We start from the raw sequence: 25,776 nt of genomic DNA, 5'->3' as shown, positions 1-25,776 counted from the left end.
TAGAAAATGTAGATAATGCAAACACTAGTTTATGGACGGCAGTTATCACTATGAGTTATCAATATTTATTTTTCAAAATTCTGTTGTAGTTTTTCATAGTCATTTCACTCCCAGTAAAAAACAAGTAACAAGCTGACTTCATTTTTTTTATAATTAATTCATTTTATATTTAAACCAATTACCTCAATGTTTTCAATCATAAAACATTATACTTTCAATTATTGATTTTCTCTTTTTGAAGACATTTGCACAAAAGCTCCTTCTGTTGTATAACAAAACGATCGATTTGATCGCAGATTAGGATCCATATATACTGTGTCCCAAGATATATCAAACAACTCTTGGAAGAGAATCAGAATTCACGATTTAAATTTTTATTCTTTCTAGTTTTGAAGATTAATTTCTTACATAATTTTAGTTTTGAAAAAATGAGTATTTGTATATTCTTAAAAAAGCCTATTTTTTGAGAATCAACATTTATATATGTTTATATACCAAACATGAAAATCATCGGTAAATAATATTTTTTTTATTGCAAATCTAAGACCGTACTTTTACCATATACGAGGATGATACCAGAAGTACCTGTCCCAACAAAGAAAACACAAAAATTTTGGGCGAAAATAATTTTTTACATAATCTTCTTTTAACTCTGTACATTTTTCTCAGCGAGGTTCAATAAGTTCGATACTCTTTTTATAATAAGCATCATCAAGCTTCTCAAAATAGCCATTCTTTGCCAACATCACCTCTTCATTGTTGGGAAATCTTCGACCCTCGAGCCATTTTTTTAAAGTCTGGGAACAGAAAATACTCAGCTGGTTTTTGCCTTCATTGCAGCCGGTTCTCCCTTTTCAGTCTATTGTGTTGATTGTCTTTTTGTTTCGGGTGTGAAGAGATGGACTCATGTTCCAGCCATGGTCATGGAACGGTGTAATAATTCGGCTTTATTTCTGTGGAATATTCCTAAACACTCGATGGAAACATCCTCACGACGTTGTTTTTGTTCTATTGTGAACGGACGCGGCACCCATTTTGCGCGCAGCTTTCTCATGTCCAAATTTTCACTTAACATGTGATGCTTTGAAAAGCCTATTATGTTTGCTAGCTCGAGCACTTCCAATCGACGATCATACAGTATCGCTTTTTGAATTTTCTTCAACATTTTCCGAGTCGTCACCTCATTTGGTCGACCACTGCGATGCTGGTCTTTATAGGCCGTATGATCTCGTTTAAACTCTGCTGCTCAATATTCCATTGTTGAAAACGGAGGAGCAGTCTCACCTAAAGTAGAATCTAGTTCATCTTTTCTATTGGTTGGGTTAAGACCTTTCAAATAAAATTCTTGTAACACATATCGAATATCGATGACCAATTTTTTCCATGTTTACAAATTCACTAAAAACTCTCACTATTGATAGCTGCCAAGCAAATACTAAACAACGTGGCGTCTTCAAACTTGAAACATTTGCTGTATAGATTGTGTACTTCTAATATAGTGGCATATTTCAAGCAACTACCGCCATATCTAGGTTAGGCTAGGTACATCTGAGATCATTCTCGTATGGTGTTTCGTCTTCCCAAAACTATCGATATATGATCGGAGGCAATCTCTATGACGTAAATCAAGCAAAACTGTATTTCAAAAAAGTCGATGTACCGTGTCATATAGGCTAGGAGTCATCGGATTTCTCCTTATTGAAAGAACGTTAAATTAGTGTACGTACTTCCAAATTATGCAAAGATCTATTGACAAACTTTTTTTAAATAATCGACAGACACATTTCTTCCATCGTAATGGCTCTCCAACTCATTCTATACAAATAATTATTGATTGACTGGATAATCAATTTGGTGGAAGTTAGTTTGGAGAATGAGAGTAACATGTTGGCCCACTGGTCACCCAGGTCCTAGATTAATGGATTTTTTATATGAGGAGGGGTAAAAGAAATAGTTTATCAAGAACACATTCTAAAAAACAGCGTTAGTGACTAGAGAATAAATACAAGCCAAGTGTGAAATTTTTTATTATAATAAAAATTGTAGTTGATTTTGAAATTTGCTATAACTTTTTTTCATATTTATCGCATACTTCACTCTACAGTGAAACATACGTGATTTTTCAAAATTTAAATTATGTTAGGAATTAGTCTTCTGTTAGGCAAGGCTAAACCTCAAAAATAAGAATTGAATTCGAGAATTTTTCATGTCCTATCTCGTTCCACTTCTTTGTAGAATCTGTAACAGTCAAATTTTCAAAATTTAGTACGTCTAAGTATAAAAAAAATCTTTAATTCTCTAAAATATTCCATGAAAAATTATTATATTGAAACATTATTAAGTATGGTATGTGCAATTTAAATTTTCTAAATTTATCAAATTATTCTTGTGGGACATATTTCGACCAGTATTTTCACTTTTCAATAATGAACTTGAATTTTCTAAATTATTTTGGTTCAAGGGCGCTTGTTATGATTTGGCAAACCCAGACTGTTTATTAATTGAGAGTACGTTCACCTCTATAAATCCATTTATGCGGCCAAGTTCAACAATGAGATCACCGATTGTATCTACCACAGAAAATTAGTAATGCATCGATACTGGAGTTGATACTTCAATTTTTTCAATAATTCAATCGATTTTCCAGGTTTTCACTAGAATATGATAAATCTAATAACATTATGATCTAAATTTTGGACAGGTGCCGTCTGTTCAATTATCTACCTGACACTTCAGAACCTCATAGCCAAATTTATTCTAAAATCCTGTCTTTATCAATTTCTCTATTATTGGAAAATATTTCACAAATTCACAGTTACTTAAGTGAGTGACATAATTTTCTCCTCCAATAAATATGGAATGTATTAATTAATTATTGATACAAATTACATTTAAATACGTTGGGGAATGAGGGTCACATTCGACCAATTTTAAATTATTAGTGGGAAATTAACTTCAAATTTGATTATGTTGCTGTATCACCAAGGCACAGTAATCTATACACCTCAATGTAAAAGTTACAACATATGACACAATGTGTCCCATTAGTGATGTACTTTCAACAATGCAGTATTAACCAAATATAAAATAAGGTAAAAAAGCATTTTCAATTTCATTGAATGCTATAACAACATTACAAATCTCAGTTAATTCACATTGTATTATGAAATGTCAACACTAGAATAAAACAGCGCGGATATTGTGAAATGAAATTGCATCGATCAACAGTTGCTAAACCATCAATCACTGGATACACAAATTGATAACATGGTACCTTACGACGTAAAAATTTTTTCTCATATTTAGTTGTATTACGAGGGGTACTTCTCAAGTTTTGAGATATGGCAACACTGATGTGAACATGTTTACAGATACTTGAAACATTGATCTAGATCAAAAAATGGAATTAAAATCACGAACGTTTTCGTGTGATGATTTTCTGTGGCATTCCACGTGGATTAAACCAACAGTAGTGTCCCCATCAACTGGCTTCGACTTAGGTGATGAAGCACCATCTCGACCGCCGTGTTTTGATGGTTTTCCGGATTCAATCGTGGTCGCACTTAACAACAACAATTGGCTATTGTGCCAGAAAACGTCGATGCTGTGCGTAAACTGATATTGTTAAGATCGTCATATGACATACCGTGAGATTGAGGCATACTTTGGCATGAATTCCACTTGCATACATTCAATATTGCATGAACATTTGGCTGTAAAAAAAATTGTTTGCGTTGGATACCGCATAATTAGACAAAAAGAGCTGAAAAAAGCTCGTGTCGATTATGCAAAAAAAATGCTGAAAAAATTCAATCGCGCTCCTTCAAAATACGTCTATAAGATTATGACAGACAGCGACGAATCATGGATCTATGCATATGAACCAAATCCAGCCAAATCCAACAAAAGTTGTTTGCGCACGAAGCACTTCGAAGCAAATGTTTCTTCGGAATAATTGGACATGTCACCACCGTTCCATTAGAACAACATAGAACTGTCAATTCTGGATAGTACACCAGCATTTTTTTACCAGAAGTGTTCGAAAAAATTAGGGACACCAATCGTAGAAGATAGTGGGCCTGTATCTTTATGCTCTATTTTCTGTCAGCTAGAATGCTTGGAGACTTATTTAGTGGCAACTGAGATTCCCATATATCAATCATTTGTCTCATTTTTATTAGAGCAAAGATTTCTAAGAGCAAAATATCGAGCAGCTAAAGGCACGATTAAGAAATGAATGTACGGTAGTTTTGCCTCAATTCATTACAAGTGTTTAAAACGAACTTTGATCGCTACAATGTCAAATCGGCGATTATAACCATTTGCCTGTTTGAAACATTTGAAAATAATTAGGGGAAGGATGGGCAAAAAGGATATAAGGAACAAAAACAAAATAACTATCTTGAATCAATGTTTATCCATTGCTCTTACAAATATCTTCATCAGTTACCATATTATTAATTAAACAATAATTATTTACAAATAAAATTTAAAAATGAAAAAAATTGAAAATTAATTATAACAATACCAAAGGGTGGGCTCTTTAATTTTTTTTCTTTCAAGAATAATATATGTTGTGGTGGTATATTCTTATAAGTGCCCATACATTTGGTATTGTTATTATTTGCAAGTTTTACTCCTATTCTCTTCTTATTTCTCACTTTTTAGTGCTCTTTTAAATCTTTTTAAAGCGTGGTTTTTATAATATATTATTATCGACCAATTTCTGAGTTTTTGTGTATGAATTTCATTAAAAGAGAATACCGAGCGAGTCTTATAAAATCTTGAAAAACTTATTTTCATATCTTCAAAAAATAGCAAATATTTAAATTGGGATATAAAATGGATATTTGTTCACTGCGTATCAATAGTAATCGACCATCTATGTCCTTACTGAATAAAATATTGAAGGACCTTTTAAATAGACCAGTGTCGAAGCCACAAAAATGGTAAATAGTAAAAAAAATAATAGTAGGATGAAACTAATTGGAAAAGGGGGGAATATGATAAAAATGGAAGAAAAAAAATAAATTAGGGGTGATTTGAATTCGGGAAGTGGAAGGGGGTGAGTTTTTAAGGGTAAAAAATGGTTGATCTCGATTTCCTGCTAAACTACAAATCCTATGAAAAAAAGTTAAATTACAAAGTTGTAGGTAATAAGAAGATCTACAACTTTTGTATTCACAATTTTCTCATATAACCTCAAAATTGAAAAATTCAAATAACCAAGTTTCTGGTTTTTCATTTTTCTCCTTGGCAAAAAATTTTTTATTCACGAAATTTGTTGGAAACTTACCTTTTTATGTCCCAAATACACTGTAATTTATTTGAATTAGAATATTTATTTTTTCTCTTTATTTTAACTAAATTTCGAAAAAGCGCCCTATTTTTCAATAAAAAATTCTCGCGTCAAAATATCACCTTGTTCCAAAAAGTCGGTGTGCTTTTTGATCGTTGAAATGTCTAATTTCTGATGGTTTGAAAATTTCCTCAAAAAATGCAAAAAATCGTAAAAAACTCGAATTCGAATTTTTTTAATCAGTATGTACAATTTTGAGTTATTTATCAAAATTTACACTTTAATTACACGAAAATTACTACACTACACCGAAATTAAAAAATCAGTTATTGTAAAAACAGTACCAGCAGCTACTACAACTAAAAGAGTGGAAAGTAGTCGTGGAAAAACCTCAAAAACTACCATTTTTGCGAGAAAAATTTTTATCTAACGAAAAAAAAGAACAAAATATTAAAAACTTGAAAACAATGAAAAGATAACAGCCGCAAAGGTTTTCCTGTACTCGTAAACAAGTAGAAGAATATGCTGACATAATTAATACCTCGATAGAAATTGTCTGTGATACTAATAAAACTGTCATTGTTGTGGGACAAGATATTGATCTTTTGGTCCTTTTAAATCAATTAAATCCAAGTAATTATGACAGTTATTTTGTAAAACTAGATTTTGAGAATTTTAAGGATCTATTTTACACGTCGAAGAGTTTCAAACATGAATCTTTCAAAAATATTGTTGCATTTCTGCATTGTTTTTCCGGTTGCGATACAAAATCTGGATTTGTCGGAAATAGAAAGAAACATATCGTAAATTTATTATTAGACGCTAAAAATTTGTCAATTTTGGCTATTGTTTTCTATAAGAAAGATGCAAGTAAAGAAGATATAAAAAAATGGATTATAGTTTTACATCCATTTATAATTGTAAAAATGAGAAATTAACACTGAATCAATTAAGATTTCAAAATATCAATTCATATAAATTAAATCCTCTTTCATTTTGGCAAACCTCCCACTCACCGGGCATATTATCAGCTTCAAACTTGGTTAGGTAACGAACTGACAGCAACAGAATGAGACTGAAAATAACGTCAACGTGGCATTATGCCCAAATTTACACACTGGAAATTAATTCCGGATGTATTGTTTAAAACTATTTGCTGCAGCTGTTAAACTGGAGGTAACAGTTTAAAATGTAGCTGCCGAAAACATGGTTTAAAATGCGCAAATTTATGCTCAAACTTTCATGGTTCTTAAAACTGGTCCAATATGGAAGAAAAAACCTACGAGGAAGTTAATGGTTCAGATAAAATTGTGGATGAAGAATCAATGCTGAATGGAAATAATATTGGAATCGAAGAATGTGATGGTCTTGAAGATTCCGAAGATCAACTAGAATTGGAAAGAGAGAAATGCTTTATTGTCAAAAATTGTTACAATTTATAGACAAAAGCTTTTAAAAACTAAAAAACAAACAAAAAAATAACTAAATAAAGAAAAAACACATAAAATAAAATTCCAAAATACAAAAGAAAACCACAAAAAGTGTAAGTCGTATATGCGTCCATAGCAAAAATTAAACCATTATGCAGCATATCCGGAATTAAATATTATTATTAGAATAGAAGTCGTTTACAAAGTAGAAGGCACTTTCCAGTAAATATGCCCTCAAATGATTGCGGAAAGCGGGAAACGTTGATATCGATTTAATTTCACTTGACAGGTGATTGTGCATTTTTTTGCATTGTAAAATATTGAGCCCTTAACTAATTCTGAACGTGGAGTAGGTAGGTGAAGGTCGTGCTCCGCATTTCTAATTGGATAGCCGTGCAACGTCCTTTCTGAAATTGGAGAATTGCTTAAGAATTAGGCAAAATAGATTGTTAAGGATGTGGATAAGTTCAGTTCTTTGGAAAATGATCTTAGCACAAAGTGGGAGGAACTTAATTTTTTAGGTAAGGCGGCAATATGTAACTCCCATTTCAAGGAATTGACCACAACAAGCCCTAAGAATTGCATTGTATTCTTATAAGATAAAACTTTTGTTGTAGAAACGTTGAGACGGAGAAGATTAGAATCGCACCATGATTTAAGGATGATTAGGTCACTAGATATGGTGCTATGAAGTGCCGTGAGATCAGGGTTGATCCAAGAGAAACTAGTGTCTTTGCAAATAAACATATTTCACGACTAATGTCTAGATAGGCGATATGGTTAATAAAAATAAGAAACAAAATAGGGCCTAGTACTGAGCCTTGGGGCACTCCACATTATATTGGCTTGCAAGAAGAAATCGTTGTATCAACCCTTACAAGATGACTTTTGTTGGTAAGGTATGACTTAAACAATGCGAGAGGTGTTCCTCTAAAACCGTAGTAGTGCAATTTGTGGATTAAATATTATGATTAACACAATCGAAAGCCTTAGAAAAATCACAAAAAGCTGTTGTAGTGGAGTGATAGCTGTTTAGGCTAAAGTACACGTAATTAAGGAAGAAGAATATATCATCAACAGAAATGATAAAAGCCTCTTTTTGACCAATCTTTATATGATCTTAAATAACGGGAAAAGTACCATTTTGAAATGAAATGTGGTAAAGTTATTTAATGAGCAATCGGGCAATCTCCAAAACATTTTTAATGTAAGTCCATCAGCTCCAGATCAGTATTTATTTTTGATGTCATTAATTGTACTGCGAAGATTTACCTAAAACTATAAAGAAGAAACTGTAAGTTAGCATTAGCATCAGGGAGAAAGGATGGTCGAATTTAACGATGAAGAAATGCCATCAAGGAGATAAAAACTAATCGATAATTGATTAGAATTCAAGATAATGTATTTATAAATAATAAGATTAACATTATTAAAAATATAATGAACAACGTAATCGGACTGAGGTATCTAAATTCGATAATACGATTTACATGTATATTTATATTTTATGAGATTTTCTATGATATGAATGTAATTAGAATTTAATAAATAAGCTTTTTAACTGTTAAAAATTGTAACACTCAACTTTTTTTAATGGAATTGTTCATAATGATTAAAAAATTTTCGAATTCGAATTTTTTTCTCGATTTTTTAGATTTTCTGAGAACATTTACAATAAAAATGTATATATTTTTTAAACCATCAGAAACTAGAGATTTCAACGAACAAAAAGCACACCGACTTTTTTAAAAAAGGTGATATTTTGACGCCACAATTTTCAATTGAAAATTAATGTGCTTTTTTTGGTATTATTCACATAAATTTTGAGGTTATGTAATTAAAATTTTAAATCTTGTAGATCTTTTCATTACTTACAACTTTGCCATTTAACTTTTTTCCATAGGACTAGCTTTGCCGAAATTCGAAACAAACCATTTTTTACCTTTAAAAACTTACCCCCTCCCACTTCCCGAACTCAGGTCGCCCGTAATTCATTTTTCCTTTCATTTTTATCATATTTCCCTGCGTTTCAAATGGTTTTCATACTACTGTAATCTTCTTTGGTTTTAAAAATTATCGAGCCTGATCTAGAAGTATTACGAAATCTTAATTTCAATTTAAAAAATTATTAATTAGGTCACCACTTCAAAAATATTGACGTCACCAGAAAGTAAATTTTGTGAAATATCATTTATTTCTAAATTAACGAATTTAGCCCATGTACCAAATTTCGAAATCAGTTATATCAAGTATAATTTTTAATTTTTATCATAATAAAAAATTCACATCACTCATTACTACTGGTTCAATATTAATTATTGATAATTAAATAAAAGTAAGATGAAACCTTCCTATTAGGTAATAGACCCCACTAATCTCTCTAGTTTGATTGAACTTGACGAGTTAATATATTTTCCAATATTTCACTATCCATCGGAATGTGTTCCAATCCAATATTGTAACGTCTGGGGACTATCTTTCATCAAACTGATTATGCAGCCAATCAGTAATCTTTTGTATAGATGGAGCAGGGCAACCCTCATGTTGAAAAAAATAAGTGTGTTTAATATTGAAAGGAAGTTCGTCAACCAATTTTTGCAAGATTTGTTAGTATTTTTGCTGATTTGACGTAACACTTTTTTGAAATAATGTTTTCTGTTTACTAAAATTACCTCCCCTAAAAACAAATAGAACTGTAATCGCCTTGCTTCGTCACCTTCTTCTGAAATTTGACAAATTTTGAGTTTGTACGGAGAAATTATGTTTGCTTTATAAATTCTTCATAAATGTTTTTCATTTCTGTTGGTAATTACGTTTCGATTTATGAGTGACATTTTGGGATCTGCATCTATTGAATTAAAAGCAACTAAAGTTTCTTTATATCTCAATGTTTTAAATCTCTTGATAAAACGCCGACCAGTATTTTTATGTCCAAATTTTATCGGTATTTAAAAAATTATAAAAGAAACTAATTTCAAATCATAAGAGACCTAAAATCAAGAACATTTAGAAGCATAAATATAATTCTTTTGTTGACAAGAGGCAGATTATTCTGAATAAAATATGGCAATAGGGCCAAATATACATTAATATAATATTTCTGTGGAATAAGATACTAAGAGTTGAAACAATCTATCGGAATTTTGAATAAATTAACGTATTTGGAAATAAAGATATTTTGCCTTGAAATTTTTATTAATTTATAATTACGTTTTATTTCCTTGTTGCGTATTTTTGGACTTTTCCCTCATAAATAATTCATACAGAAATAAACATTGATATTAATTCTACTCATACAAACTTTCCAATAATAGTTAATATCAATGAATACAAGGTTAGATAATTTTTATTGTTCAAGGTAATTGCCAAACAATAAGTAATGTTTCATCTTTAATTAATTTCATTTGATTGTTTGGTTGCAACTAATTATCGTCATCGTTTATTTGAAGCAATATTAAATTACTAACTTGAGTACATTGTGTGTTTAACCGTTTCAGGAAAATAGTAAGGAAAACAAAAAAATAGAACAAACACTTTAATACATCTTCATTTTTATATGATGCTTTTCATTACCTGCCTAAAAGTTCCCATAATGCACTAAGATATTCAGTTGGACAGCCTTCTATTGAGTTACCTTAATAATTGGTCCGGTCAAATTAGACTAATAGCGGTCGAATAAAAAAAATTCCCACAGAACTGAAGTCTCAACCTATCCCAATGTTCTAAAAAAGTTAATCAAGGTTCTTAGTTCATAATAGAATAGTTGGAGGGCAAAGGCCTCTAAACACATAAACCTTAGGATAGGCCCGTTGTACCTCCTTGAAATTATCAAAGGCAGATGTCCTTTGAAAAGCTTAACAGGCGCTTTTACTTTTGTCGAAATGGTTTGGTACCACTGCCAAATAGAGACCGCATGATGGCATCATTCACTGCGTTAGTGAAATCGGGTTGCCCCGCTTGACCCACGACCAGCTGCAAATACGAACGTCGCTCTGATTTCATATAGCTAACACCGGGCCCCACTGCGGCTGCAGTTGCACGTCTTGTGGAGCGAACTTGTTGTTCGAGAGGCATAGAACCAGAGGTTATTGGCCTCTTAACAAGCTTCACCTGGACTTCTGGGTTGCAAACCATGGTGGAGGAAGTTTGGAGGTCGACGCAACCTTAAGATTCGAGGCCGTAAACCTTGAGCCGTCTCGGGAGCCTTCGCCCTCCTCAACTTTTTTCCCGCACCACTGATGTTGCAGCGATGGAGCCGGGCACCGGTCAGAGCTTCGACATCAGTAGAAATGGATGCTTTGGTAGTAGTGGGTTGCGTGGTCCCTGATTAACAGGGCCTTTGAAATTTCGCCAGATTTCTCACAGGCATTGCTAACGAAACCTGCTTAAAACTCATGTACCATTCAACCCTAGGCATATTTGCTTCCGTCTTGGATTAAGGTAATGACAATGAGTTGTCCTTTGCATTGGCCCCCCTCCTCGTGCCCACCTAGATGAGTTTAGTGGCCGCTGGGCTCCCTCACCAATATCAACGTCCAACGGATCCTTCAGAAGGTTACCGAAGATTTTTTTTCAGATTTTCAACTTGAACAATAATTTAGTTCAAGACTTTGTATCTTCACCTATCTGTTCTGTTGCTTTATTGACAATACTCTTAATTTTTTTTGTCTTGATGTGAATACACGTATTTTTTATTGTGTTCCACATTGTATCTGTTGACAAAAAAGACAAAATGTCTAGATTTTGTTTCATTTGTAATAAACTTTTAAGTAAAGGTGAAACTGAAAATTTTGACTGGCGCCGTCCATTTTCAAAATTATACACCTCGTTCTAGAGCAGGAGTCAGTGAATCTGATGTTTGTTTAATACAATGCTGCTTATTGTGCGGTGATGAAGCCAAAACACTTAAAATTTGAAGAAAATTTATAGTTACTACTATTTCAACTCCATTTTTCTAAGGAAACCATTTTGGAAAAAGCTCGACCTCGTTCCGAGGATGTAATAAACGGTATTGTAGCACGCATTGACTTGCATTAGGATTTAGTCGCTGATAAGGCTAAATACAAGGAATGTCTGAAAAGTTTCCGACCTTTACCGTATCAAAAGAAATATTGCACATGCGTTGAAGAATCTCACCAAAATTTGAATTATTTTTGATGCTTGGTTTGTTTTGTATATGTGAGTCGTTATGAAGATTTTTCTAAAAATGTAATAAATGAGTATCGAGCTATCACTGAATATTTTCTTAAAGACAATGTGCTTACGCAAATGAAAAAGGAGTTACACATTATGTTCGGAAAGGTCAAAAAACCACAACCAGTGATATTATCGAAAAGATTCACCAAATGGAACTGGACGCCATTAAGCTATTCGCGCGTTTGGTGTCGCGTTTGTTCACTGTGGACGGAAAGTACATTCGAATGAGCATTTCTCGGTTATTATTGACGCTGCTTAAGCAACATGATAGATTTTTTGCTTCCATTCATAACTGAGTATGTAACCTGGAACCACCACTAAACTCCAGAAACGAGGAAACAGTGGATTGCAAATGGCGAACCTACTTCGAAAAGTAAAAGGTTTCGTCGGTCAAAAAAGTAATAGCATCCATTTCTTGGGTTAACCATGGGATTGTTATGAACGATTATTACCAAAAAGTGAAAAAATAGAATATTATGTATAATTGCATGATAACATAATGGGCGAAATTTCCGGAAAGCAGTAACAAATAGCACTTCAAATTTGTTGACCACCCACCGTATTCCCCCGATCTTGCCATAAGCGACTATTTCCTGTTTCATAACCTTTCACTTGTAGGGCATATGTTAAGGAGAACAACGGCAATACTATTTAAAAGAATTGGGAAGCTTGGTTCATCCCTAGATGGAATGTATAAAATTAAAACGAACTATGATGGAAAATAAAAATGATTATGACAAAAGTGTCATTTTTCTTTGTTAGTTCGTTTAAATAAATCCTTAATGATGACAATTATTATAAATCCTACCAAAAACCCACACTGAGGATAACATTGGCCGCCTTCAAGATTCAACAGTCGGTGATGATTACATTTTACATTGGATGATCTGAAGAATATGGACAAAAATTAAATCAATATCATTAGTTGTTTGTAGATAATTTTCTTACAATTTTTGTTTGATATATCCAAAAAAAAAATTAACCTTGAGTACCTTTTTCAGCAAACACGAGATGTCGATGAGGTTTTCTGGGAGCTTATTTCTAATGGTAATCCCAAGATTTACACTTGAAATGTCTATTTTGACAGAATAAAATGTTTTAAACTCTGAACTGAACTCAGTGGTTTCCAAAGTGGTCCAAGTGCACCCCCAGGGGTCCAAGGGAAACTTTACAACAGAAGTGTACTTGTATTTCCATAGTTTGATGGGATTTTTGGACGAGTTGGTAGTATTGTGTTAATGTATCATGTTTGGGAACTCATAACTGAATCTATTAAAAACAATTTTTATCCCACCAAACTAATATAAAATAGAAAATAATAAAGTTTATATTTATTATAACATTTACAGAGATTACATAAGATTCTAAACTCTAATGGTCACATTGGAACTTATCTATAATATACCAAAAAGCTCAATTAAATCTTGATTGGAGATCTTCGAAAACCACTAACACTAAGGCTGCTCCTATCCCTCTGAGAACATTCACGAACGCACCTTTATAGAAAGCATTCAATCCTTCGTATTTCGCTATTTTACTAACACAATCGAAACCATTTTTGTACATAACTTCGTGTTCTTGAAGACCGGATTGCATCATCATTCTCCTTCCGACTGTATCAAACGGATAGGAAACAAGTCCGGAAGCTGTGGTCACAGCTTGTGCTATAATAAAAAATACGTAGTATGGAGTCGTGTGTGGGTCACAAAGAAGTCCTTTAGCCGTGTCAAATAAACCGAAATACGCAGCTCGATAAATAAAAATACCTTGAACACATATACAAAATCCTCTGTATAAACCGAAAGTACCGTCCGTTCTTAGAGTTTTCGATATACAATTTATAATACCGGTGTACTGTCTATCATGAATACCACGACCGACATCGGCTGCTAAACGTGTTCTTGCAAAGTCTAGAGGGTATACTATGCACAATGTAGTAGCTCCAGCTGCTCCTCCAGATACCAAGTTACCGGCGAAAAATTTCCAAAATTGTGTCCTTTTGTCTACTCCAACCAGAAAGAAACGTTTATACAGACCTTTGAAAGCGAAGTTTAAAGATTGTGTCGGAAAATACATTATAACGTTGCTCATGTTACCTCTCCAAAAACTATGGAATCCTTGTTCTTTTGGTATTCGAACGAACGCATCTATAATTCCCTTATAAGCATTGTGTGTATCAATCTGTTTACTAGCTCGCTGAAGTTGTAAAAGGAGTTTGACACGTTCTATTGGTGCCATAATAGTTTTAGCCACTATAGCGGAAATACCTCCCATTATAAAGTCTTTTGTAAAAGGCATTCTGAAACGGTTTCGACCACCACTAATGCGAGTTGCACATAAAGTATTTTTGACATTTCCATCTTTTAAAATTTTGACAATCAAACATGCCAACGAGTTGCCAAAAATTTGTCCAATATTATGTCTATAAACAAGTTAATTAATTTGTTACTAGAGTATAGTAGTTACTTAGTTTGTATAGAATTGTACAAAAAGAAGTTTACTTCTAGAAGTTTTAAGATAAACAATTAAAAACAAATATTTATATTTTGATATGGTTTTATTGTTTTTCAAAATATTCTCCATTAAGATCAATAGGTACCTCCAAAACATGTGATTTGAAAGCATCAACAGTTTCTTCATGTGTAAAAAAATGTTGAACCCGCAATTTATTTTTGATCTGCGGATATAAGCAGACATAATTGGGGAGTAAACCGTACGGCAGATGACCCAGCAATTTGATGTTTTGACTGTTCAAAAACGTTTTTGTTTGAAATGATGTGTTCACATTGTCGTGGTGGAGAATGATTCTGAGATTTGTTTCCCTGATTTTTTCGAAGACTTCTGACAAGCAAATGCTGATGTACCATCCGGAATTGACCGTTCTGCGTTGTTCTAATGGAACGGTGGCGACATATCTTGAAAGATCCATACACTCGATTGTTCAGTTTCGGGTTCATACGCATAGATCTTATACGCAAGTGAATTTCTTCAGCATTCCTTCGCACAATGTGCGCGATCTTTTTTTGGGTGATTGTTAAATTATGCGGTATCCAATGCAAACAAATATTTTTGACAGCCAAATGCAATATTGAATTTATACGAGAGGAACTAATGTTTAAGCATGCCTCAATCTCACGATATGTCACATGGCGATCTTACAATATTAGTTTACGAACAGCATCGATGTTTTTTGGCACAACAGCCAATTTTGGACGAACTTCATCACCAAAAGTGAGAGCGCGTTGAGTGGCACACTGCTGTTGGTTTAATCCACGTCGAAAGTCATAGAAAATCATCGCACGAAATTGTTCGTGATTTCTTTCCTTTTTTGACCGAGATAAATGTTTCAAATATCTGTAAACAACTTAAATAGTACTCGCGTGATAACACGTTCTGAGTACGTTCACCATTAAAAATGTCAAACTTTATGATGGCAATGTCAAATTTGACATAATTACATCAGTGCTGCTATATGTCAAAATTTAAGTAGCAACCTTCGTAAAGTCGAATCTGAAAACAATCGTTTTATCTAGAAATATAAATTTCTATTTCTACTTCAGATCTAATGAATATAAAACAAGCAATATTATAGAATTTAAAACAAACAAAAAATTAATATGTCATATTCCTATATAGCAAGAACTCTTTAAAATATTTAGGAAATTTACATATCAATCCAAAGTATCACGATACCTGTAATTTTTAAAATTTTCGAGATTAATACTAAGGTTATATTTTCCAAAGAATCATAATATATGAGTTTGAATTATTAAACTGTATCTACTTCTTTTTGTCGCAAAGGTAATTGAAAATGCATATGAGAAAGATCTTCCATTTGACTGCCGGATACCCCGAATTTGATTTCACTTATTGACTTATTTCGAAATATAAATCTTCAAAAACGGCAATCCGAACTTCTAACATCTAGATCGAAAAATGGAATGATCTGCAAGACGATGTGCATTTTACTTATTACAGAAAACGACAGAGTGAGCTTATCCAATACTTTCTTTAACAAGGGGATCTAATATACGAGGATTGCCTAAAAAGCTTCAGACCTAAAAAAGAAGCATGATTTATTTTTCCATTATCGTTTCTGTTGTCTATCATAGGCTTCTTTTAGATCTATACACTTAGTTCAGCGATGCTCTAACCCTTTCAATTCTTCTAGTGAAACTTCAGGGTTAGATAACAGTAAAAAGTTGCTGAGGGCCAAATCTCGTTCTTGCGGTAGGTGAATTTCAGCTATGGCGATCACCGAAGTGTGAGAAGGTATGTTGCCCTGCTGGAAAAGTACTTTTTTAATCTTCAAATGCTATCACTTCTCTGCAATTTCCCCCTTTACCTTATCCATCAATTATGCTTAATACTCTCCTGTTATTTTTTACCTTTTTGAAGATAGTCGATCAACACAATCTCATGGCTATTCCAGTAAACGGTTTTCGTGACTTTTCCAGCCGATAAAACGGTCTTTGCATTTTTCGAAGCATAAGTTATATAGATTCATAACGCTAACAACAATCCATCTGACCTATAGCACATGCACTCTAAATTATAAATCATTAGTACCTATTATTTTAGAGCAATTTTGTTATAATCAAAGTCATAGTCCTTGCTCATTGATAGCTATCGATGTATACAAAATATTGCTTTCTCTGTGAACTGGACAGCCGTATAAACTGTAAAAAAGCAATGCATAGCATTTCAAGCAGTAACTCCAGCACTTAAGATCGGTACCAACTCCATTCAGGAGTTTTTGTATGTCAAACGAAATTTCCAAGACTCAGCGAAGTCAAAATTAAAGAAGGCATCATTGTGGGTTTCTAGATAACATTACAGTTATTTTTGATAATATATTAGAACGCAAATTTATTTCAACTACCTTAATTCACTTAGTATAAAATTTCCGTTTCAGATAAAGAGTAGTGAAGTTCTGCAGTCTTTCATAGATAGGATAAACGAGGTGAATCCACTTCTCAATTGCGTGGTAGACAAAAGATTCGAGGAAGCCAAAAAAGAAGCTCAGATAGTTGATGATTTACTCGCATCAGAAGTTATTTCTGAAGAAAAACTTGCTCAAGAAAAACCATTTTTAGGAGTTCCGTTTACAACAAAAGACTGCATACCAGTTAAAGGTAAGTTATATCTAAAAAAAAACGTTATTCTAATTTAGTGATACATTTCGAATTAATAAGAATAAAATAGTATTTTGTGATAACACTAATCATCATTTTTTTATAGCTTAACAAACTAAAAATGAAATTAAACAGCAATTTATCGGTACATAAAAACATTCGAATCCAAGTGCCGTGGGAAGGGATCTTAGTTATTTAAAATATTCTAATATAATTAAAAACCAGGGCAGAAGCCTTTGAAAATGATAAAAAGTGAAACAAAATGTTAGTAGGATAAAATCCATTAGAGAGGTAGAAGAATAAATATATAATAAAAATGAAAAAAAAAATTTACGAGTGATCTAAGGTCGGGAAGTGAAAGGGGTGAGTTTTTAAGGGTAAAAAACGGCTTTTTCAATTTCTGGAAATATTAAAAGTCCTACGGAAAAAAGTTGCACCTCAAAGTGGTAGGTAATGATCACACTTCTTTCACATAACCTCAAAATTTATGTGAAAAATTGAAATAATCAAGTTTTTGCTTTCTTATCATCTTTTACTTTTACAAATATTTTTTTTGCGAAATTTAGGGAAAACCTACTTTTTCATGTCCCGAACATACTGTAATTTATTTGATTTGAATTATTTATTGTTTCACCTTATTTTGGCAAAAAGGCAAAAATAAACGAAATATTCATTGAAATTTCAGACTTTAATCACTTATCTTTATCAGTGGACGATAAAATCTCACATTTTCATGTAATTGGAGTGTGAAATTCCAATAAATTACTAAAAATTGTCCAAATAATTGATAAATAATTTTTTCGATTTTTTTTGCCTTTCCTAAGAAAATTTACCATCATTATGGCAATATATTTATACACTATCAGAGAGTAGAGATTTGAATTAACAAAATTATCACCGATTTTAAAAAATGATATTTTGACGATATTTAATCAAAATAAGGCGAAGAATTAAATATTTCAAATCCAATCAATAACAGTGTGTAATTGGGATATAATAAGTTGAGTATTGACAAAATTTCGTGAGAAGTAAAAATATTTTTTGTAGATAGACCAAAAATTTGATTTTTTGAATTTTTCACATAAATTTTGAGGTTATGTGAAAAAAGTGTGAATACAAACGTTGTAGATATTTTGATTACCTACTACTTTGTTCTCCGCCTTTTTCCATAGAAATCCTGGTTTTGACAGAAATCGAGGTAAACTCTTTTTACCCTTAAAAAGTCACCCTCTTCTCCTTCTCGATCTCAGATCGTTGGTAAATTATTTTTCCTTCCATTTTTATCATATTCTCCTCTTTTCCTGATGGATTTCATCCTACTTTTTTTTGGTTTTAAAAATTATCAACCCTGGTCTATTATAGTTTGTAATATTTTTTTGGTTTGGCTTCATACATCATTACATTACAAAATTCGATCAATTTAATACTATTACGGTGAAGTAATGATTTAAAATAATCCGGTGAACCCTCACTCTCTCTCCGTCTCTCACTCTATCCCTCTCTTTCTCTTCAGTTCTTCAGTCTGCTGTTTTTGATCCGTCCGCATACCATTTAATGGTATGTCTACTCATTTCTTGTGAGGTATTTTCATCCCACTTCCTTTTACAGTTTATTATTTAGGTAAAGGAGTAAGTGGCAAAATCTTAAATATTTCATTGAAAAAATAAGTTCTGCAACATTAAGGTCGCTGTGATACGGTAGTAGTCGCAAAAATGCAATAATGTGAGCACGTATTGAATGTAATTGGCATACGAATACCATTTAAAGCGCTTTTTCACACCATAATAAAAAAAATTTCATTTAGTTTTATGTACCGTTAAATTTCAATTAAAATTATCGCTGAATAAAAATCAGTCTTGGAAACGGTATTGATTACAGAATCATTATATCCTGTTTGTGTAGCCATTGTTGCATTGTAGCTTTTCGATTGTTTGAAGTGCGATTATGGCAAGAAGAGTGGACGGATTAAAACCGCAATTTTAAGCTATCTGCGTTCATGTCATCGTAAAAGATGGGGTAATTTTATACTTTTGCGGTCCCCTTTTTTTTTGACTCTAGAAAATCGAAAAACCATCCGATTTCGATGAATTTTTTTTAAATCTTCGTTTTTACGGCGTTCTTTTTCGCATATAATCGTTCATCACTTTTTTAAAAAGTGTAAAAAGCAGCTCATATATTTTTTTGTTAATATACACAAAAAAAACAGTTTGGAAAAAAAATTAGAAAATGTTTCGAATTTTTTATACGACTTTAAAAGTTTTCATAAAAGCTCTAGAAAATCGAAAAATCATCCGATTCCGATGAATTTTTTTTAAAAATCTTTTTTGGGGAATTTATGTCGAAAAAATACAGGAAATATCTCACTTGAAGATTTTATATGGTTTTGACTTTATAGCACCATGATTTATAAAAAATTTTTACGATAGTAGTGGATAAACGATCGATAACTTGTCGATCATTAACGATCGATAACATGTAATAATTACCGACAACAACGAAGCCATTATTACCAACACTCCAGAAAATCCTTTTAAAACGATCTTGAGGATAAAGAGAATTGGGTGTGGGCAGGGGATTCCAGTGCGCTAAAAATTCAGAACAAATGTTCACATTTTCAAACCTCCCTGCGCCCCTCGCCACACTACCAATTTTCAATTTTGCAAAGTTAACTTTTAATATTGTATACTTGATTACAATAAGTGATTTTTAAAAAGTTTTTGTTCATATAATTTTAATGATTATTTAATAAAAAAGTTGTTACAAACGATTATATGTGAGAAAAGGTCAATTTTAAGAAAAGTTGTTATTATTTTTAATTGTAAAAACATAATAAAACAACATCTTTGTATAAATTTTCTTCAAAATTGTCGTTTTTTTGTTTAGATTATGAAAAAAAATACAACAACATCATTTGGTTATTTGGAGTTATTATACGTGAATAAGTGCATTTTCATGATTATTTAAAGCCCCGAAACCAATATAAGTATATCATTTTTTCTATTCCTATAATTTTTTTTTTGTAAATCCGCCGTAGAAACGAAGATTTAAAAAAAATTGATCGAAATCGGATGATTTTTCTATTTTTTACAGCCAAAAAACGAGGGGACGGCGAAAGTATAAAATTACCCATTTGCCCATTAGTGCTTGGAAACTTTTCTATAAACCAGGCTTTCGACTAATTTCGATGATTGTCACTCACTGTTCTGTAATTTGATCCCACAGGTAGTTAAGTTTACGAATGCCTTAAGTAAAATTTCTTGACTCATCAAGAATTATGTCGTGATTTTTGATTGCATAAAATATCCTATTGACTATATTAAAATATAATTTTATTTCTCATAAATCTCTTTTGATGTACAATTCTTCGAATAATCGTGGACGATGACATTCCTATTATATTTTTATAACGATTCAATACTTTCACCTGTATGTGGGTTTGTAGTGAGCTTGTTTCTAACTCTCTTTGCCGGATTCTTCGTTAGCCGAGCGGGCTAAGGCGCCAACCCCTGGTTTCGCCGGTCGTGAGTTTACGCTGTAAAAAAATTATCACAAATTTTTTCTTCTCATCAAAACAAGTTTTACAACTGTCTGTCGTCTCTTTAAGATTGACTATGCGTCAGTAGATATTACTTTAGAATTTAACACCTTAATTTTTATTATTTTGTTCGAAAAAAAATCTACATGATTGCACCCTCTGGGGAGATTTCTGATACTAAAGACTAGAACTTAAAGAAAAATTTTATTTTTGACACTAAATCGAACTAAAAAGTTGAAATCAATTTCCAAAATGAGCTTAAAACAATAATGAATGAAAAATACTAGTAGCGTGAGGCGATTTGTTCCATATTTCTCGTAAATCGAGTGGTCGACATTTTTTTTACAATACTACTACTATTTTTCAATCTTTATTGTTTTAATTTTAAAAATTATTTCATTCAACTTCAACTTATTCAATACAATCTTTCAACTCAATGTACTAATGTTTCAAAACCATCTATAACACAATCTGAAGTGAGCTTCATGAAATTCACTTTTGTCTCTGCTATCAATCTTCATTTATCTGAATTTGCTCTCCCTTAAGTCGTTATTCAAGTTTGCGAACAGAAAGTAATCAAAGCAGGGGATTATGGCAATAAATCATAACACAATTAGTTTAACTTTTTCGAAAAATATGCTCATTTTTTATTATTTTTATTTTTATTTAAATAACGATCAACGATAAACAAAACTCAAATCGCAAAACGCTGATTACGCGTATCGAGAAAAATCCAACCACAGCGCAGTCTAAGGCGACGCAACGTTCGAAGTTTAGGCCAGCGTGCACATGAACTCAATGTATTAAGGCCTCTCTTATACATGTGTTTTTTGTCGCTGGTCGCGGGACGACAAAAACGTGACGTTTTCTAAAAGCACTTTGTTAAATGTACGCTTTTATGCATCGACGTCAATCAGCCGCTCGCTGTCTGTGTCGCGATGTACTGAAATCCTGTCGCGTGGAATTACAAAACACCCCAACGACTCTGGCATCTTTTTTCAATGAAATTTTTATATATCAAATACGTAAAACCACACGGATTCATTTTTAATCACTGCCGTTGTGAGGTCCAATTGCAACAGTTGAAACGTGCAAAAGTGGGACGCGGCAAGAAACGCTTAAATATTGTTTCATAAAATAACACTGTGTTTCTTGTCGCCCCGCGACCAGCGACAAAAAAAGACAAAAAAAAGAGGCCTTATAACTCGCGTATGTAATAACTGGTCAGAAGAGACATTTTGGTAAAATGACCTTGCGGATAGTGTTCTCAAATTTTACATGTTCGTTCGGTTGAAATAATACTGGTTTATGACCATTCTAACTTTTTTTTTGTTGAAAATTTATATCATATATTATACCCAAAGCTTTAGCATTAGTAATAAGTATAATTTACCTTTTTCATCTTGTAATTTTCCGATTTATAGTTTCCTAGATATTGTCTCAAATTCATGACATCTTGGGGCATAGCTGCCGTCTTCGGGTGTGAAGTCATGGACCCACGTTTCAGCTATGGTTATTAAATACTTAACAACGTGGTGTTCTGAAACTTGAAACGTATTCTGTATAGATTGTATACTCTCTAATATAGTGATATATTCCAAGCAAACTACCACCATTTCTAGGTCATGCAAAGCACTTCTAGGACCATCCTCGTACTACATTCAATTCAATTCAATTCGTAAGCCATATCAAAACTATGAGATACCGGTACTGCAGGAAGTTAATTTCCGTTATACAGCAACACTGCCTTCAAACTCGTTTTTGAGGAGTCAATGGAAAATCGCCAATGTTATTGAACATATTAAAAATTTCATAAATTCATAAAAATAGGAACGTTATTACAATAGACTAATCACCTTCCTTAGAAAAATATACTAGGAAAAAAGTACTAGATTTTAGCTTGAAGTTGTGAGGGAGACAAAAAACCAGGAGCTTAAATCTAGTATTTTTCCCGTGTATAATACACAATTTTTTTCTGTGACGAAAAAAACGATGATTTAATATTGAAAAATCATATTGAAATATTCTATTCAGAAAATTATCGATGTGAAATTTGAACTTTGAAAGCAGTAGGCTATGTTATACTTAGACAATTAGACCTGTGCGGCTAAGAACAATTTTAAAGTAATAAAATAGCGGTCAATAAAATTTTGTGATTTGATTCAACAATTGGGAGCAAATGGATTATTTAGAAGTTATTTTCAATACTATAAAGTAAAAATTGTCTGATTCTGAGTTTTCTTCGACTCGCAGAATCGCAGAAAATTCACGAAACCGCGTATTCAATATTCATGGAATGAAATATGCCGTTCTTTCTCAGAAACGGTTTTATTGGCTTATTTTTCGAAATTGGCAGATCAACAGTATGATCGAATGATTCAATAATTAAAAGTTCGTTTCGATCCAATAACATTGTAGACATTTCAAAATATTTCAAACTAATTACATTTCTGAATCAAAAATGAGAAATGTTACAAGCCCAAGAAAGCTGCGATTTTAACGAGTACACAATTTAGCGATTTTTTAAATAAACTCCCGATGGAGTTATTAATTGGTCAAGGTTATTATTGTATTTGAGATTGTAGGAGTGTGAAGAATGTGTCCGTTAGGGTAAAAAGGGGGACATGATCTAGCTATTCGCTAGAATAATGGAAGTTCAAAAATCTCTCACACGTATATTGATAACGTTACATGTCTGTACTGGACAACGATCATAGTTATAATAATAATAAGCCGTCGACCCGGATGGATCGAACCAACCAAAAATGCTTACATATTAACTTACATTTCCTATCAATATGCTGACATCTGAAGTAAGGTACCATGCACATTGAAACAGGAAATTATCTTGCAATTATAACAGGCAGTTCAATGTCCATTGCAGGAGCTTGTCGAAGTTCTAAATTATCCAGGTAACATTAGATGATATTGAAGATTCGGAGACTTTATTAATTGCGAAACTTGAGGAAACGAAGAATGATGTGAACAGGAGATTTGTACTAACTGAAAAATATGTTTAAATTCACCGAATGTTCATAGCCATTCCTTCAGTAGCCGTAAAGTATCGCCGTCTGTTTTATGCATATCAAAATGGAAAATGTATTAATCAGGCTTTGGGTAAAAATCAGTTATATAAGGTTCCTTAAACAGTAGCTAATTTTCATCAACTTGTAAATGCTAACTCTTATATAGGTCATTTATTTCGAAGATCGTTTGCTACACTTTTAATTTAATGTGGGGGAGACTTGATGACACTAAAAAAACATGGCGGCTGAAAGTCATCAACGGTCGCTGAAAGGTACATGGATGAATTGGTAGCACACAGGACAGAAATAGCTAATAAAGTGTTTATAACGTATGGTAGCGCTGAAATAACACCGGATTTGCGACCAAGTACATCAATGGAAGTTGCGATGGCACGAAGAAAGATAATTTCAGGAGCGAGAGAGAGAGAAATGCTTTATTGTTAAAAATTGTTACAATTTGTAGACAAAAGCTTGTAAAAACTAAAAAAACAAACATAAAAATAACTAAATAAAGATACAAATAAAATAAAATTTCAATATACAGAAGAAAACCACAATGAATAACACAATTATATGTAATATGTGATAATTAGTATATAGAAGGCACTTTCCAGTAAATATACCTTCAAATTATTGAGGAATACGGGAAAATATGACATCGATTTGATTTCAATTGGCAAGTGATTGTACATTTTTTTGCATTGTAAAAATTGAGCCCTTAACTACTTCTGAACGAGGAATAGGTAGATGAAGGATGTAATCCGCGTGGATAGCCGTGCAACCATTTTTCTGAAATTGGAAAAGCGTGCTTACGAATCAGGCAAACGGATTCAAAGATTAATAAGAAAGGAAGAGTCAGAATTTAATAATGTTTTAAAGAAGTCCTGGCAGTTAGCCCTAGTGTTTAGTCCAAGTAAATATCTAACAGTTCTTTTTTGTAGTTTGAGTTGCTCAAATTGCACGTAACCCAGAAAGGAAGGGCATACGACATACGATACGACTCAATAAGGGCAATTGTTAAACAGGTGGATAAGTACAGTTCTTCTAAAACTGATCTCAGCGCAAAACAAGAGAAACTTAAAGATAAGGATACAATATTCCATTTCAAGGAATTGTCCACAACAAGCCGTAAGAATTTTACAGATTCAACGACTTTAGTAGTGGTGTTATTTAATAAAAAGGCAGCAATGTATTTTCATATGATAAAACTTTGGAAACGTTGAGACAGAGAAAATTAGAATCGCACCATGATTTAAGGGTAATTACGTCTCCAGTTATGGTCCTATGAAGTACAGTGAAATCAGGGTTGCTTCAAGATAAACTAGTGTCGTCTGCATATAGACATATTTTTTCACTGATGTCTAGATAGGCGATGTCGTTTACAAACAGAAGAAAATAAAATAGGACTTGGTACTGAGCCTTGGGACACTCCACATTCTATTTAGTGACAAGAAAATAACGTTGTATCAACCCTTACAAGCTGGCTTCTGCTGATAAGGTTTGACTTAAACCATGCGAGAGGTATTCCCCCGAAACTGTAATACTGCAATTTGTTGATTAAAATATCATGATTAACACAATCGAAAACGTTAGATTAATCACAAAAATTTGTTACAGTGGAGTGATGGCTGTTTAGGCTAGAGTAGACATTATTTATGGGAAAGGCGATAATTCGATGCTTGATTTTTATCTCCTCCTTTATGCAGAGGTATAATTATGAACGTCTTAAGGGAATTGAGAATAGCGCCATTTTGAAATTAAACGTTAATTAAAGTGGTAAGGTGATTTAATGTGCAGATGTTCCAGATGGGTATTTATTTTTGATGTCAACACAAGAAAATTCGACTGTTGTACCGAATAATTTAAGAAACGTGTCATTCATGCTATGTACATTTAATAATTGTACCTTTATTATCAAGTTTGATGATTTTTTTACCGATAAAAAAAATAATTCATTTAATTGATATTTTGTTACATGTGAACAGAGATAAAATGTCAAACTTTTTCCCCGTCACAGAAAAAAGAAATTTCCGTATCGGAAGAAAATAGATTCAAGTCGTTTAATCTATACCCCAAAAGCTTATCTTTTAAGATTCAAGATTTAAATCGCGTACTAAATCATTTCAATAATTTTGTATCAATGAATGCGGTTCTT

General features: G+C 32.5%; 2 protein-coding genes across 2 annotated transcripts in view; one reads left to right on the top strand and one right to left on the bottom strand.

Annotated features, from left to right (window-relative positions):
- The window catches only part of LOC130902462 (fatty-acid amide hydrolase 2), a 72,340-nt gene that overhangs the window by 18,609 nt on the left and 27,955 nt on the right, over positions 1 to 25,776 (top strand). The window contains exon 2 of the mRNA XM_057814628.1: positions 16,841 to 17,060. Within this exon, the coding sequence (XP_057670611.1) occupies positions 16,841 to 17,060 (220 nt within the window). The remainder of the gene's footprint in view (positions 1 to 16,840; positions 17,061 to 25,776) is intronic.
- LOC130902463 (ADP,ATP carrier protein 1-like) lies at positions 13,244 to 14,303 on the bottom strand. Its single transcript, XM_057814629.1, has one exon. The coding sequence runs from the start codon at positions 14,221 to 14,223 to the stop codon at positions 13,339 to 13,341; it is 885 nt and encodes a 294-aa protein (XP_057670612.1). The 5' UTR covers positions 14,224 to 14,303; the 3' UTR covers positions 13,244 to 13,338.

Source organism: Diorhabda carinulata, chromosome X (assembly GCF_026250575.1).
Source record: "Diorhabda carinulata isolate Delta chromosome X, icDioCari1.1, whole genome shotgun sequence".
NCBI lineage: Eukaryota > Metazoa > Arthropoda > Insecta > Coleoptera > Chrysomelidae > Diorhabda > Diorhabda carinulata.
The sequence above is the reverse complement of the archived record's forward strand: the minus strand, read 5'-3'. Positions and strand labels throughout refer to the sequence as shown.